The sequence below is a fragment of the Muntiacus reevesi genome, chromosome 2, assembly GCF_963930625.1.
Source record: "Muntiacus reevesi chromosome 2, mMunRee1.1, whole genome shotgun sequence".
Classification (NCBI taxonomy): Eukaryota; Metazoa; Chordata; class Mammalia; order Artiodactyla; family Cervidae; genus Muntiacus; species Muntiacus reevesi.
Genome location: NC_089250.1, coordinates 180,073,071 through 180,086,738, shown reverse-complemented (window position 1 = coordinate 180,086,738; position 13,668 = coordinate 180,073,071). Strand labels below are relative to the sequence as shown.

General features: G+C 58.7%; 1 protein-coding gene across 1 annotated transcript; it reads right to left on the bottom strand.

Moving 5' to 3' along the window:
• Window positions 1–268: 268 nt before the first annotated feature.
• MSLN (mesothelin) lies at window positions 269–3,703 on the bottom strand. The gene is made up of 10 exons (XM_065920228.1): window positions 3,619–3,703; window positions 3,088–3,131; window positions 2,880–2,979; window positions 2,100–2,278; window positions 1,854–2,009; window positions 1,461–1,603; window positions 1,255–1,382; window positions 845–939; window positions 439–625; window positions 269–363 (listed from the first exon to the last, which is right to left on the bottom strand). Exons 1-10 carry the CDS (start codon window positions 3,701–3,703, stop codon window positions 269–271), a joined length of 1,212 nt encoding a protein of 403 aa, XP_065776300.1.
• Between the last annotated feature and the right edge of the window lie 9,965 nt (window positions 3,704–13,668).

The following is a 13,668-nucleotide window of genomic DNA, read 5'->3' as shown; positions in this document are numbered from 1 at the left end:
GAGACCCTGCGTGGAAACAGCGCCAGGAAGGCCCTGAGGGCCTCCTGCCTGGAGCCCCTCCCCCTTCCAAGGGCCCGTGGGAGGGGCTGCAACCCAGGGGGCCCTGTGCAGGGGGCACAGCCATCAGGGCCCCCCTTCAGTCCTCAGAACACCACGGGGCACCTCTTCAAGAGGGGGATGGGGTTCTTTTATTGAGCTCCAGAGCCCTCGGTGTCCAAGCCCGGCGGGGTCTCCACGCAGCGCCGGTCGCCAGGGCACAGCAGCAGGCTCAGCTCAGGACCGAAGCCAGGAGCATACTTGTGGTAACAGTGAGCACAGGTCCAGGCCCTCGTCCGAGGCGGTGGGGGCCTCCCGAGGAGGCCTCTGCACAGGGAAGAGGCGCCTCAGCCCCTGACCCTCACTCTGCCCAACACCGCCCAGCCGGTCACCCCAGCCCACCTCGGCCGTGGAGGTCCAGGACCAGGTAGCCGTTGGGGACGCCGCCGACGAGCCCCAGCCCCAGCCTGTCCAGATCCTCCTGCGACTGCTGGGAGATCCAGTCCCGCAGGGGCACGTTCCCCGCCTCAGCCTTCAGGCCCACCAGGTTTGGGCCCAGAAGTTTCTGCACCTCGACCACTGTTAGCGACTGCCAGAGCCCGCAGGCAGGGGTCAGAATCCGCCTGCCTTTTCCCAGAGGCTTCAGGCTTCTCCTGCACCCAAACCACCCTGATATTCCACCCACGGACCCGGCCTTAGCGCCTTAGCCTAGGTAGACCCTGGAAGGGGCTTTGACGGCCACCCCTCCCAAGACCCCGCCCCTATAGGCCCCGCCCACAGAAGGCCCCGCCTTTTTCCGCCTTCGTACCAGCACCGCCTCTGTTGGCAGTTTCTTGAATGCATCCACGTCTATACTGATGTTCTGCTGAGTAAAAACCCTCAGGTCTTCCGTGGAGGCCCCACCTGCCCTCGGGGGGAGGAGCCGCCAAGTGTGAGACCCTGCAGCAGCCCCCAGTTCCACCCTCTGACCACAGGCTACCGGAAGCCACTGCTTTTACCACGAGGCCCTTTTCCTAAGGAATTCCTGGGCCCCCAGTTTGCCTGGTGACGACCTGACCCTCTGGGTTGGAGGAGAGGTTGCAGGTGCCCAGGACTCACAGGGTCTCAGCCAACACACACTTGGAGGGACAGACTGTGAACACTGGTCACACCACCAGTGGACTGCCCAAAGACAGGGGAGCCTCAGGCATCATTCCCCCCATATCTTCCTGGGCTCACCCAGGAAGGGCTTGATCCTTTTGATGTATTCAGACCCGCTGACGTTCTGGAAGGCCATGCGGGCCTTGTGGTAGAGGACAGCCATCTGTGGGGGCCTACACGCGTCCAGGTCCTGAGGTGTGGTCATCCTGGGGAGGCAGCATGGGGCTGGGCAGTGAGCTCGGAGCACAGTACTCCCACCACCCTCGACAGACCCCAGGACTCACCAAAGCACGCTGAGCTGCACGGAGCCCAGCTGCTCGGGGCGGAGGAAACACAGGTAGGCAGGGCGGAAGGTGGCCAGGGTGTCCAGGGCGGCCTTGTCCAGCCGGCCCCCTCCCCCTACATAGCTGGCAATTAGGGCAGCCACCTGTGGGAGGAGGCCACTCAGTGGCTTGGGGCAGGGAGAGGTATATCCCCCGGGCCTGTGCCACCTCACGCCCTGTGCCACCCCTGGGCCTGGACTACCTCACGCCCTGTGCCACCTCTGGGCCTGGACTACCTCACGCCCTGTGCCACCCCAGGCCTGTGCCATCTCACACTGGGCCGCCCCCCCCCCCCACTAGGCCTGCACAGCCTCACACCCTATGTCTGCCCCTCCCCACCCCCACAGCTCTCACCTGAGCATCCACCCCGCGCCCTTGACTGACTTTGAGCAGAGATTTCACAGTGTCCAGGGAAGTCACATTCCACTTGTGGATGTCCTCAGGGGTGACGTAAAGGAAGAAGTATCTCAGTTGCTCGATCAGGGACTGGGGGTACCCCTGCGGGTAGAACTTCCGGGGGAAGGGACCGTGAGGGCCGCCGCCACGGCTGGGGCAGCAGGGATGGCTGCACTGTGGCGGGCGGGCTGAGCCCTGAACTACCTCATCCAGTTTGCGCTTGAAAATGTGCAGCTGCTGGTAGGTGAAGGGGATCAGGTTCACTCGTCCCATCTGCGCGGCCAGCAGGGCCCCGTCCACACAGGCCTCCAGCTCCCACTCCTCATAGAAGACGAGGTTCTCGTCCACCACCTGGGCCTCCTGCCCCAGGGGACAAGCCTTCTCTGCAGGAACAGCCAGGGGGTGGGGGTGCTGGGCTTCTCCCGTCAGCCTCCTCCTCCTGCAGGGTCTCCCTGCGCTGAGACCCTGAGCAACAGACGACTCTGGGCCTCAGTTTGAAAGGTGAAAGTCGCTTAGACGTGTGCGACTCTTTGCAACCCCATGGACTGTACAGTCCATGGAATTCTCCAGGCCAGAACACTGGAGTGGATAGCCTTTTCCTTTTTCAGGGAAAATCCCCAACCCAGGTATTGAACCCAGGTTTTCCACATCGCGAGTGAATTATTTACCAGCTGAGCCACCAGGGAAACCCAAGAACACTGGAGCAGGCAGCCTATCCCTTCTCCAGCAGATCTTCCCGACCCAGGAATCAAACCAGGGTCTCCTGTGTTGCAGGTGGATTCTTTACCAACTGAGCTATCAGGGACGCCGGGGCCTCCATTTACCCATCAGCAAAATGGCGCGATTCTATTCACTCTCCCGTGTTATCATGACTGAAGGGGCTCAGTGGCCAGGAAGGGCCACAGGTACAGGTAGAGGAGACCTCATCGTGCCTGTCCTCAACCCCCGCCTCCTGACGCTGATGGGGCTGGGCCACGTGCTCACTCTCTGTGCCCCGCTGGGCCCTCGGGAGGAGGACGGTCAGCTCAGGCTGCTGCCAGGACAGGTCCCGGGATGTGCGCTGCAACCTTGAGGTCAGGAGAGCCTGAGAACAGAGCAGGGCTGGGACTTAGTGGGGAGTGTCCTGGGTTCCAAGGAACACCCCCCCAACAGGGCCAGAAAACCTTCCCCTGACTCCCCAGAGGGTCCTTACCAGTCCCACGTCTGCAGCCTGGGCCCTGGAAGGTAGAACCCAACCTGTAGGGGAGGGGACACCAGGCTTGAGGGGTGGCCAGGGGCTCCACCCTGGGAGGAAGGGGGTCCCTCCCGGCCAGTCCCTGGTGTCATGGCCCATGACACCCCATGAAGGAGCACAGGCCTCCGCATCCTCCTCCTGGGGCCCCTGCCCAGGGCAGGCGGACGCCTGTGCTGTGGGCACTCTCAGTTTGGCCTGTGCCCCCATCACAGCCCTGCGGGGCAGGTGGGGTCCAGCAGGGCTGCCAGACACAGTCCCCTCTCAGGGCAGAGATGAGGCTAGCCACCTACCCGGGACTCGCACCTGCTGATATTCAGGACATGGGTCTCCGGAATCAGGGGCCCCTAATGGGGTGGGGTCCCTGCCCACAGTGGGGGAGCACCCGTAGAGCCGGCAGAGCCCTTTCCTGAGGCCCTGGCCCCTGAGGACCCCCGCGGCCCTTTGCGCTCTCTGCACTCCAGTGTCCGGCCACCCACCCTCAGTGCTCACCAAGGCTGAGAAGCAGGAGCAGGAGGCTGCCGTAGGCGGGGGTCCCCCGGGACCCCAGGCTGGGTGGAGCAGTCTGCAAGGCCATGGTCTGCGGAGGACAGGCGCTTTGATGTCCCCACCACTTCCCCACCACTGTGTCCCCCTGCGACCCTGCCCCAGGCCAGTGCTGATGGGCCACTGGGGTTCGAGGGCTCAGACCTGCTCAGGCTTCCAGGGTGTCTGTGCGGCCGCCCCTTGCAGCACCAGCCAGCCCCAGCCCCACCCATCTGGGAAGCTGGCCCCACCTTCGGGGTCAGGGTGAGTCAGCCCAGCCCCCAACCGTGAGGGCTCACAGCTGGCTGGCGGAGGCCTCTCCCTCCGCAGGGCAGGGTGGGGCGGGGCAGGAGTCTCCCGTGAGGAGGCAGGGCTGGCGTTGGCTCTGGCCTACCTTGGTTCCCCACTCAACACAAGGGAGCTGAGTGACCCCCACCCCACCCCGCCGCATGGTCATCTCCCCTGAGGTTTGTGCAAACCCAGGCCCTGCTGGGGCACCAGGCTGGCAGGGCCCACGGGTTTCCCTCCTGAGCTCCCCCTCAAAGCAGAGGCCTGGGCAGCGCCAAAGGGAGTTCCCCACGGCCTAGGGGTCAGGACCCCGGGCTTTCACTGCTGTGGCCCAGCTTCAGTCCCTGGTCGGGGAACTGAGGTCACACGTGCCATGCATTGCAGCCAAAACACAACCAAGGGTGACAGCCCTTCCTGCCAGTCAGTCCCCCGGGTGGGATCAGGCAGACATTCTGGGGAGACCCTCCTGTACTCTGTGGAGTGGGGTTGGGGCCTGTGGGCCAGTGTGGGCAGGAGGTGGGTGGGGAGTGAATCCCTGGAGAATTTTGTCCCAGAATAGGTGGGGGTCAGCAGGAGACCAAACCGCTGTCTACACGCATCTTCCAGGGAGGCCTGGAGGGGGACAACCACGGCCAGGTGGAATGGAATGACCCCCTCCCCCAAACCTCCGTCCAGGTCTGTGTCATGCCCACCCCGGCCCAGAAATGGGGGCACGCTTCTGTGCTTCAGCACCCCTTCAGCAGGGCAACAAGCCCAGCCTGCAAGGAGTGTCCTGGGGAGCAGCAAAAGTCCAGGGGGGCCCCCTGCCCCCACCAGGCCCCCAGACCAGAAAATAGGCAGTTGAGTGGGGCCTTACCCTGGGGGTGGGTGAGGCCGTACAGGAGCTCTGTGTCCCCCTGCTGTCTCCCCTGAGTCCCCAAACCCAGCCTCGGGTAATGAGGGACCCCGCACCCCAGGTAGGGGTGCCCTCAGAACTTTTCCCAGCCACTGCGGGCCCTGGGACCTGTAACCTCTGCACCCGTACCCCCACGCAGGTTAGATCGGGGTCACTGAGTCACCTCAGCTGTCAGGGTGGCAGCTCCCAGAGTGGTCCCAGTGTGATCACTGGGTCACGGCTGCTCGGGCCCCCCAGGCCACGTGTACGAGTGCAACGAGGAGACAGGCCGCTCACCGCGCTGTCCCCCTTCACAAGGCCACTCGACCGCTTCCCTTTTTGGTACCCAGGATGTCCCCTCTCTGACCTTGAGTCCTTCAAGACCAGGGTCCACCTGGTTACCTGTCACTCACGAGCCACCTGCACACTCACCGAGTGCCCACTGGATGTGGGCCTGCATAGACACTGCACTCGTTGGAGAAGGTGATTCAGGCCCTTGCCCAGGACCTGAGGGTGGGCCTGCCTGGCAGCACATGGGGTCTGGGGTCTGAGTGGACCATCAGCTCATCAGAGTGGCGCACGAGGTACCGATGCCCGTGGCCGCGTCTGTGTTGGGCTGGCTCCAATGTCCAGCCCAAGAGTCCTGAGCTCATGGCCTCCAGCAGGTGGGCAGCTGCAGGATGCTGGTGGAAGCTCTCTCCCTGTGCACCTGTCTCACCACGCGCAGACCCTCCCACCCCAGCCCAAGCTCGGCCCCCAAGGTCTGGCTTTCAGTTGGTGGAGAATGAAGTCAGACCACATTCCCTGCCAGGCCCACGCCACGCTAGTGAGAGAGGGAAGGGTCATAGAATACACATTTAGAGGCTTGGACACAGGGTCATTTCATCCGCCCCAAGCACAGAGATGCCTTGCGGCTCTTCCCGAGGTCACACAACATGTCAGGAGCAGCTGGGGCTAGGATGGAGTTGACCCTGCGGGCATTGCCCTCTGAGATCAGGGGAGGTGGTCCCCACTGCTCCCCAGGTGCACTGGCAACAAGGGTGAAGCACCAGCGGGGGCAGGAGAGGGGGCTGCCCTGTCTCCCCCAGCCTCCCAGGTTGAGCCCAGTACCAGCCTCCGCCCAATCCCTACTCCCACCAGAGCTGTTTGGCTGGAGGTGCCGATGGAAGTGTCCCACCGTCACCTCCCCCGCAGGCCCTCCCTCATGACCCCACCCCACGCAGATGAGACCAAGCTCAGTCAAGAGCCTGGAGCCTGGGCTGGGTGCTGAAGACCCCAGTCACTTCCGTGGTGACTCTGATGTTGGGGTGATCAGCCAGTTCTGAGCCTGTTTCCTCAACTGGGATGCAGACTCCTGGTCTGTCAAGGGAAACAAATGCGGGGCTGGCCAGCAGCTGGGAGGGGTAGGACTCAGGCTGCAGGAATGTGTGGGTGGAGACCTGGAGAGGTGTGGGGGGGAGGGGAGGGGCCTCTGCCTTTTCCTCTGTGGGCGGGTGTGGGAGCTCCAGGTTGGCTGACCATCAGGTACCAGGCATACGTGGGGAGTCAAAGCCTTGCCTCATCAGGTCTTATTCTCCCATTTCTCAGGTGGTAAAACTGAGGCTCAGTGCCACAGATGAGATGCCACAATCGCACAATAAGGCCAGGGAGTGGCCCCCAGCTGGTGCTATGAGGGTCTGGACCCGAGTCAGCAAGTTCTGGGTGATTGCTGCCCAGCCAGGACATAACCCCCAGGAGTGAGCTCCAGGCTGGGGGTGGCCAGGGAGGGCGCCTTGGGAGCCCACCTGCCCATACACTGGCCATCTTCCAGAAGGGAGGTGGAAGACACCTTCCTGCTGCTGTGGCCCCAGGGGTGGACAACGTGCGTCTTTGTGCTAGCCGGACACCAGTGTCTGCATCCTGACTTAGGCACTCGTGGGCACTCGTGCAGATCCTGACTTGGCCCCGCAGCCTCCGTGTGCACCCCTGGAGCCGGAGTCCCTGGCAGCTCCTTCGATCCCTGCCCCGCAAATGTTTCTGTTTGTTGATCTGTGTATGTACGGCTGCCCCGTCTCTGACCTCTCTCCATGGGCTGGGTTTTCTATTCTGTGCAGTCAAGCCAGATGCCAATTTATACAGAAATCAGGAAGGCTGCCAGGTACATTGGGGAAGGAAATGGCAACCCACTCCAGTGTTCTTGTCTGGGAAATCCCATGGACACCAGGGACATGAACTAACTCACAGATAGTGTCTAAAAAAAAAAAAGTCATGTTCATAGATAACAACTGAAAAATTCAGACAGTATATTTAAAAACCAATTCCCAGGACTTCAGTGGGTTAAGACTGGGCGCTTCCACTGCAGGGGGGTTGGGTTCAATCCCTGGTTGGGGAACGAAGATTCTGCATGCTTCATGGCATAACCAAAAAACAATAAATTTATCTTTTAGATACACAACAATTCCGAGGGCTCTGGGGAGTGAAGGAAACGGGGCAGATTTTGGATGGGAATCGACATTCATGGGAAGGTGTCAGGGAGTGTAGATTTTCCTTTGTGGGTGTAGCTCTGTGGGGTGGAGTGCTCAGACACCAGCCAAAATTCCCCATCTTTCTGGTCGAAGGAGCCAGAGAGCAGAGAGTAAGTGGAGAATGCTGAAAAGGAGACAGCAGAGGGAAGGACCCCAGATTCTGTGTATGAACCCCACCCAGCCCCTCACTGACCCCTGAACCACTGTGTGTGCGAGGCAGACAGCTGAAATGACCCACTGGCCAAAACTGACCTCTGCCCACCTTCCAAGTGGCAGAGGTCACAGTTCAAGCCTGACCAAGTTCATTCTCTGCCAAAACAGAGGCAGCAACAGTCTTTGTAGAAATATAGCAGAATGCAGTGTCTACACAACAAAAACAGTCACAACAGTCAGGATAAAATCAAAAGCTGCTGGCACAGGAGAGCTGGGAGACTGCGACCCGTCCTTCAGGAAAAAGAATCTGCTGGGGCCGCGGTAAGGCAGTGTTAGGATTATCAGACAATGAGGTCATGGAAAAAAATGGGTTCTCATGCCTGCGGAGGTAGGAAAAAATGAAAATAGTCTTTAAAGAACCAAGTAGGAAATTTTAGAAATGAAAATACAAAATCTGGAATTTAAAAATTCACTAGATGAACTTAACAGGGTTAATCGCTTCCACCGGAGGGTTAGGTGGGGCCTCCGCAACTGCACAATTCCATGAATTTGGAGATGTGAGGAGGTTCCTCTGTGCCTACTTGCAAGAACTGCAGTTTGAGCCCAAAAGACCCAACAGCTGACCCAACAGCTGCAGCGCAGGTGGGAACTGACAGTTCACGTCCTACGTTAACTTTGATGTCACAGGAGGTGTGTGAGACTCGTTACTTTTCTTGTTAACATGATGGCCATGCAGGACATGCTTTGCGCGTAAGTTCTATTTTCCCTCCTAATTTTAGGTTGCCTTCGTTACGAGACACAATCAGGCCCAAAGCAAAAGCTAAATTCCAAAGTCATTCTGTGATAGATGATTCAGGTTAAAGGAATCACACTGAATTATACACTTCAAATGGGTGGGTTATATGGTGTGAGAATTCTTTCTCAGGAAAGCTCTTTTTAAAAGACAGGCCAAGGGACTTCCCTGGTGGTCCAGTGGCTAAGACTCTTCTTTGCCGATGCCGGGGGGACTCGGTTCCATCCCTGGCCAGGGAACTAGGGCCGCACAAAGCAACTAACACCTGGGGCAGGCAAACAAGTGAGGACAGGCCAAGGGGCTGGACCAGTTTCCCTGGGGCCAAGCGGCAAAGAGCCTGCCTGCCAGTGCAGGAGACACGGCTCTGATCCCTGGGTCGGGAAGGTCCCCTGGATGTAGAAATGACAACCCACTCCAGTATTCTTGCCTGGGAAGGCCCATGGACACAGAAGCCTGGAGGGCTTCAAAGAGGCAGACACAGCTGAGCGACTGAACAACAGTCAACAGACAGTTGACAAAAGAAGACTCAGGAATAGCCAACAGGCTTGTGAAAAGATGCCTGACTCACTGGGGAGGTGCAGTTCACACACCCCCACACACAAGACACACACCCGCCTGCCAGAACCAGGACCCATGAAGGGACCAACAAGGACAAGTGTGTCGCGGGTGTGGGGCAGTGGGACTCATACACGTGCTGGTGGGAGCACAGGGTGGTGCTGGCATTTCTGCCGGGCGTTTTTTGTTTGCTTGGCCGTGCGGTACAGCTTGTGGGGTTTCCCGACCAGGGACTGGACCTGGGTGCCCAGCAGTGGAAGCGCAGAGTCCTGACCCCTGGACCACCAGGGAGTTCCCTCAGCTAAGTTGTCTATTTAAGTCATCTCCCACCGTAAGCAACAGGACGGAAAATTAGTGTACTGGCCATCACTGGGCACGGGAAGGTGAGCTGACAGCCCTGCACGCTGCTTTGGTCTGTGTGTGCAGAGCTGTCGCCCCACTGGATGGTGGTCCGGGCTGTCCTGATCCATCCTCACAGGCAGGTGACAGCAGGCCCCCCAAGGGCTGTGCACTAGGGTGTGGTCGCCACCTCCCAAAGGAGCCGGCGGGGAGGCGGCGCACTCAGGTCTCTCCTCCTCTCCGCAGGGCGACTTCAGGAATGCACTCAGCGTGCTCACCGCCACCCCGGGGCACCACAGTGGGCCAGGACCTTTCACTGGGAGCTGGGTCCTCCTCACTGGGGCACCGCTCCACACAGGCCCCCAGCTGCAGCCAGGACCACAAACCCGGGATCCAGCCACCGTCGCCGTTTTCCACCCGCTTTCCACTTCTTAGTTTCTTAAGAAGTTAGATATGCTCCTAACCGCAGAACGTAACCATTCCACACCTAAGTAATCACTCCGGAGAAATAAGCCCAGATGTGCACACAAAGCCTCGTACGTGATTATTCGTAGCAACTGTTTACAGTAGCCCCAGTCGGGGGTTGGGGGAGGGACAAATTTCCATCAATAGACCAACAGGGAAATGAAATACGGTATTATTCCTATGATAACATACTAGTCAGAAATAACAAGGAACAAACTACTGGTACGTGAAGAAACAGGATGAATTTCAGCATCATTATGCTAAGTATATACCACATGGTTCCATTTCTATAAAAATGTTAAATTGCAAACTAATCTATCATGACAGAAGCACAGCGGTCATTGCCAGGGGCCAGGCAGCTTCACTAAAATGCAGGACTCCTGTTCATAGGAGTGGTGGCGAGGGATCTTCTGGGGCTGATGGGAATATTGTCTTGACGGGAATGCAGTTTCACAGGTGTGTGTAACCACCAAAGTTGTTTGGACTGCGCCCTTTTATTGGATGCCTTTATTGTGCGTAAGTTATACCACAATATGATTGATTTAAAAGTCAGTAGCATAATATTTTAAATGGATAACCAACAAGGACCTATTGTGCAGCACAGGGAACTCTGCTCAGAGCTATGTGGCAGCCTGGATGGGAGGGGGGTTTGGGGAGAACATGTGTACAGATGGCTGAGTGCCTTTTCTGTTCATCTGAAACTATCATAACATTGTTAATCTGCTATACCCCAGTACAAAATAGAAAGATCAAAAAAAAAGAAAAAGAAAAGAGGCAAATCAGGAAAAAAAATCAAGAGTATAACAGCTGCTGACAAGGATGGGGAGAAACTGTCACATCGGGCGTTGCAGGTGGGGATGTCAAGAGGAGCCGAAGCTGCAGAGGACAGTCTGGCAGGTTGTCAGGACTTGAGTGGGGGGCCACCGTGTGACCCCGCAACTGAGATACACCCCAGGGCAGTGGTCCTCAACCTTTGTGGCCCCAGGGGCCAGTTTCCTGGAAGAGACTTTTTCCACGGACGGGGGACACAAAGTCTCTGGAAATCAACCTCAGTAGGTACATGGGACACCAACCTTTATATGGAAGAACCCAACCTGATAAAGGGCACCTAACATCAGTCTATAAATTCAATTCAACCCTAGTAAAAATTCTAGGAGGACCTTTTTTTCAGGAACTCAACAAACTCATTCAAAAAAATAAAGAGAATAAATATGCATGGTGATAATAAAAAGAACAGGCAAGCTCCCAGATATTTTTTTTTTAGTTTTAGGTTTTTTTTTTTCATTTATTTTTACTAGTTGGAGGCTAATTACTTTACAATATTGAAGCTCCCAGATACTAAGACAAAGTCGGAGTGATTAAGATAGGAACAAAGGCTCAGACTAGAGACTTCAGGCAAAACACACCTGTGGCGGGGCTTCATGCCCGGAAGGCGGTTCTGCAAAGCAGTGGAGGCGCAGGTCCGGGGTACCCGTGGTTTGGGCAACAGGACACCCTGGATGGAGAGAAGGGAAGCAAGACCCCTAGTTTACATCACGTGCAGGCTGGATACTAAACACGGTCAAGACCTGTGCGTGGTGGAGGGAACTATACGGACAGAAAAAAGGCAGTGATTGAGGGGGGCGCCCAGACCCCACAGCAGGATCTACACTGCACAGCATGGGCAACCCGACTTCGTCAGAGTCAAGGACCCCTCTCTACTCAGGATACGGGCCAGCAGCTAATGGCAGCTGTCAGACGGAAAGAAGACATGTCCAACACCCAGAGCGCCTCGGCTCAGGAAGGAGACCACGCGGAGGACCGCACACCAACAAGGAAAGCTGGAGACCAACAGAAGCAGGGGCCAGGACACAAGCATGAATTCTCACAGGGAGCCGAGTGGCTGGTGGCTCGCGATGCATGCCAGATACAGATGAGTGTGCATGTGAAGGTGCGCAGGGCCCCTCTCTGCCCACACTGGGATTGAGATATCTGCGGGGAGAAGGGCCCCGAGCCTGGCCCTAGGACGGGCCCTTCGGGGTCCGAGCCTGACCTCTGACTCTAGCCAGAGCCGACATTTGAAGGAACCGCAAAGAAAGTCGAATTCAAACAGGAGGTTTACAGAATTAGAAAGGTGGACAATAACAAGTGCTGAGACAGAACCAGCGATGGGTATTTTTTTTGTAATAAGCAAAAGTAAGTGACGCTCACTGAAGAGATGTAGAGGAGTGTGGAGAGGAGGCGTGGCTCCGCTCCTCGTGGGGCTTCCCTGGCTTGCAGCTGGCTTCGCGCTCAGCCGCCCTCGGGTGAGGCCCCCACTTGTCCTGCCAGCTGTTGCTCCCAGGCAGCCCTTGGCTCTTCCACTCTCTTTGGACAAACAAAGCAACTTTGAGGCTGTTTATTCTGCCCATTAAATTTGTTTTTCTTTTATTTTCACACGGCTATATCCATTCTCGTCAGGGCACCCCCAGCCACACCTGAGAATCTAGATAAACAGTCACTCCTGGCTTTGCTGGTTCCCCCCGGCCCATTTACCTCTGATCCGATAATCCCCATGAGGCGCAGGGCAGCCGGCCAGCTCCCGCGGGAGGACCCACGTCCTCAGAGGGCAGGAGCCATGCCCCAAGCTCAGGAGGCTGGCTCCTGCTCTGGCTTCTCAGTTTGTCCCCCAGTGTGGGCAAAATAGGGAAGGGGACTGGAGTCTGCTGGCCTGGAGCTGGGGGCTGACCTGTCAGTGGGCCTCTGCTCCTGGTCACCTTCTCCAGGAAGCCTCAGCCACCCTGCTGGCCGTGTGCCTGAGTGTGCTGGTCTAGCCTTCTTCCCAGGCGAGTTGGAGCCATGAGTGGCTCTCCTGGGCTGGGGGTATGGGACAGCCACTCGCCCAGCCGCCCAGGGCTGCCCAGCCACCTCCCACTGGGCCTCTGCCGCCACCTGGGCCCAGCCTCCCGGGGCAGTGCCGCCAGGACGTCCGCTTTGTGGCCAGGCTCGCCTGTGGCTGCGGATGGCGCCGTCTGGTCTAGATCCTGGGGCCCTTCCTGCGATGACTTCAGCAGATAGAGGCACAGGCGGGCATGGGCGGCCTGGTGCTGGGGGTGGGGATCGGAGGAAAGCGGCAGGAGGCTGGGTGTGACCCCGTCCACATGCCCTGACCCCAGAGTGAGGAGCTGCTCCTGGGTCTCCAATGCCAGCGCTCCCAGCATCTGCCAAAACTCCCTGCTCTGCGAGGTGTCTGGGGGTGAGGGCAGGTGGGCAGGGCCACCTTAACTCTCTGACCCCCAACCCCACCAGTCTGGAGTCCTGGGGTGGTCACTGGGGGCAGCGGATGGGCAGGGTTTGGGAGCAGCCCTGGTTAGAGTCAGAGGTCAGGCTCGGACCCCGAAGGGCCCGTCCTAGGGCCAGGCTCGGGGCCCTTCTCCCCGCAGATATCTCAATCCCAGTGTGGGCAGAGAGGGGCCCTGCGCACCTTCACATGCACACGCATCTGTACCCCAGAGTCTGTGCAAACTACCAGCTGTGGATGGAAAGGAAACCACCTGTCTCCAGCTCAGCAACTGCTTGGAAGGAAACTGAGATTGGGTTGTGGGGGGAGTGGGCAGGGTGAGGAACGGGAGAGGCAGGGGGAAGGCAACTTGAGCAGACAGGCAGGGGGCCTGGTGTCAGGGTGGGGTCAGGTGTCAGGGTGGGATAAGGCCAGGCTGAAGGGCAGTGCCCACTCCGGCCTGTGGCCTGGGCACACTTGTGCTGGCCCGGCTGGCCACCAGTCCCAGGGCCTAAGGCGCCATCATCACCCGGAAGCTGGACAAGGACCAGCTCTTCCTGGAACTCTGCGGGTGGGTCTTGGGACTGGCCCCTGGCCTTGGCACGGCAGGTGTCCTGGGCACCCAGGGGTGGCACGCCCAGCCCCTCCCACTCTGCCCTCAGGCTGGGGCTCGTCCCACACCAGGCAGGCGGGGGGGTGGAGGGGTGGATGGATGGAAGTCAGGAGGGTCAGGTCGGCAGGAGGGGTCAGGCTGGCAGCGGGGCACAGGGATGATGCCCCTGAGGCTCACCTGGTGCTCCTGGCCGCC

Coding starts and splice junctions, on each gene's coding strand:
- MSLN (XM_065920228.1), bottom strand. CDS start 3,703: ATGGCCTTGCAGACTGCTCCACCCAGCCTGGGGTCCCGGGGGACCCCC. Junction 940..1,254: donor AAGGATCAAGCCCTTCCTGG/GTGAGCCCAGGA, acceptor CCCCGAGGGCAG/GTGGGGCCTCCACGGAAGAC. Junction 364..438: donor CCTGGACCTCCACGGCCGAG/GTGGGCTGGGGT, acceptor TTCCCTGTGCAG/AGGCCTCCTCGGGAGGCCCC.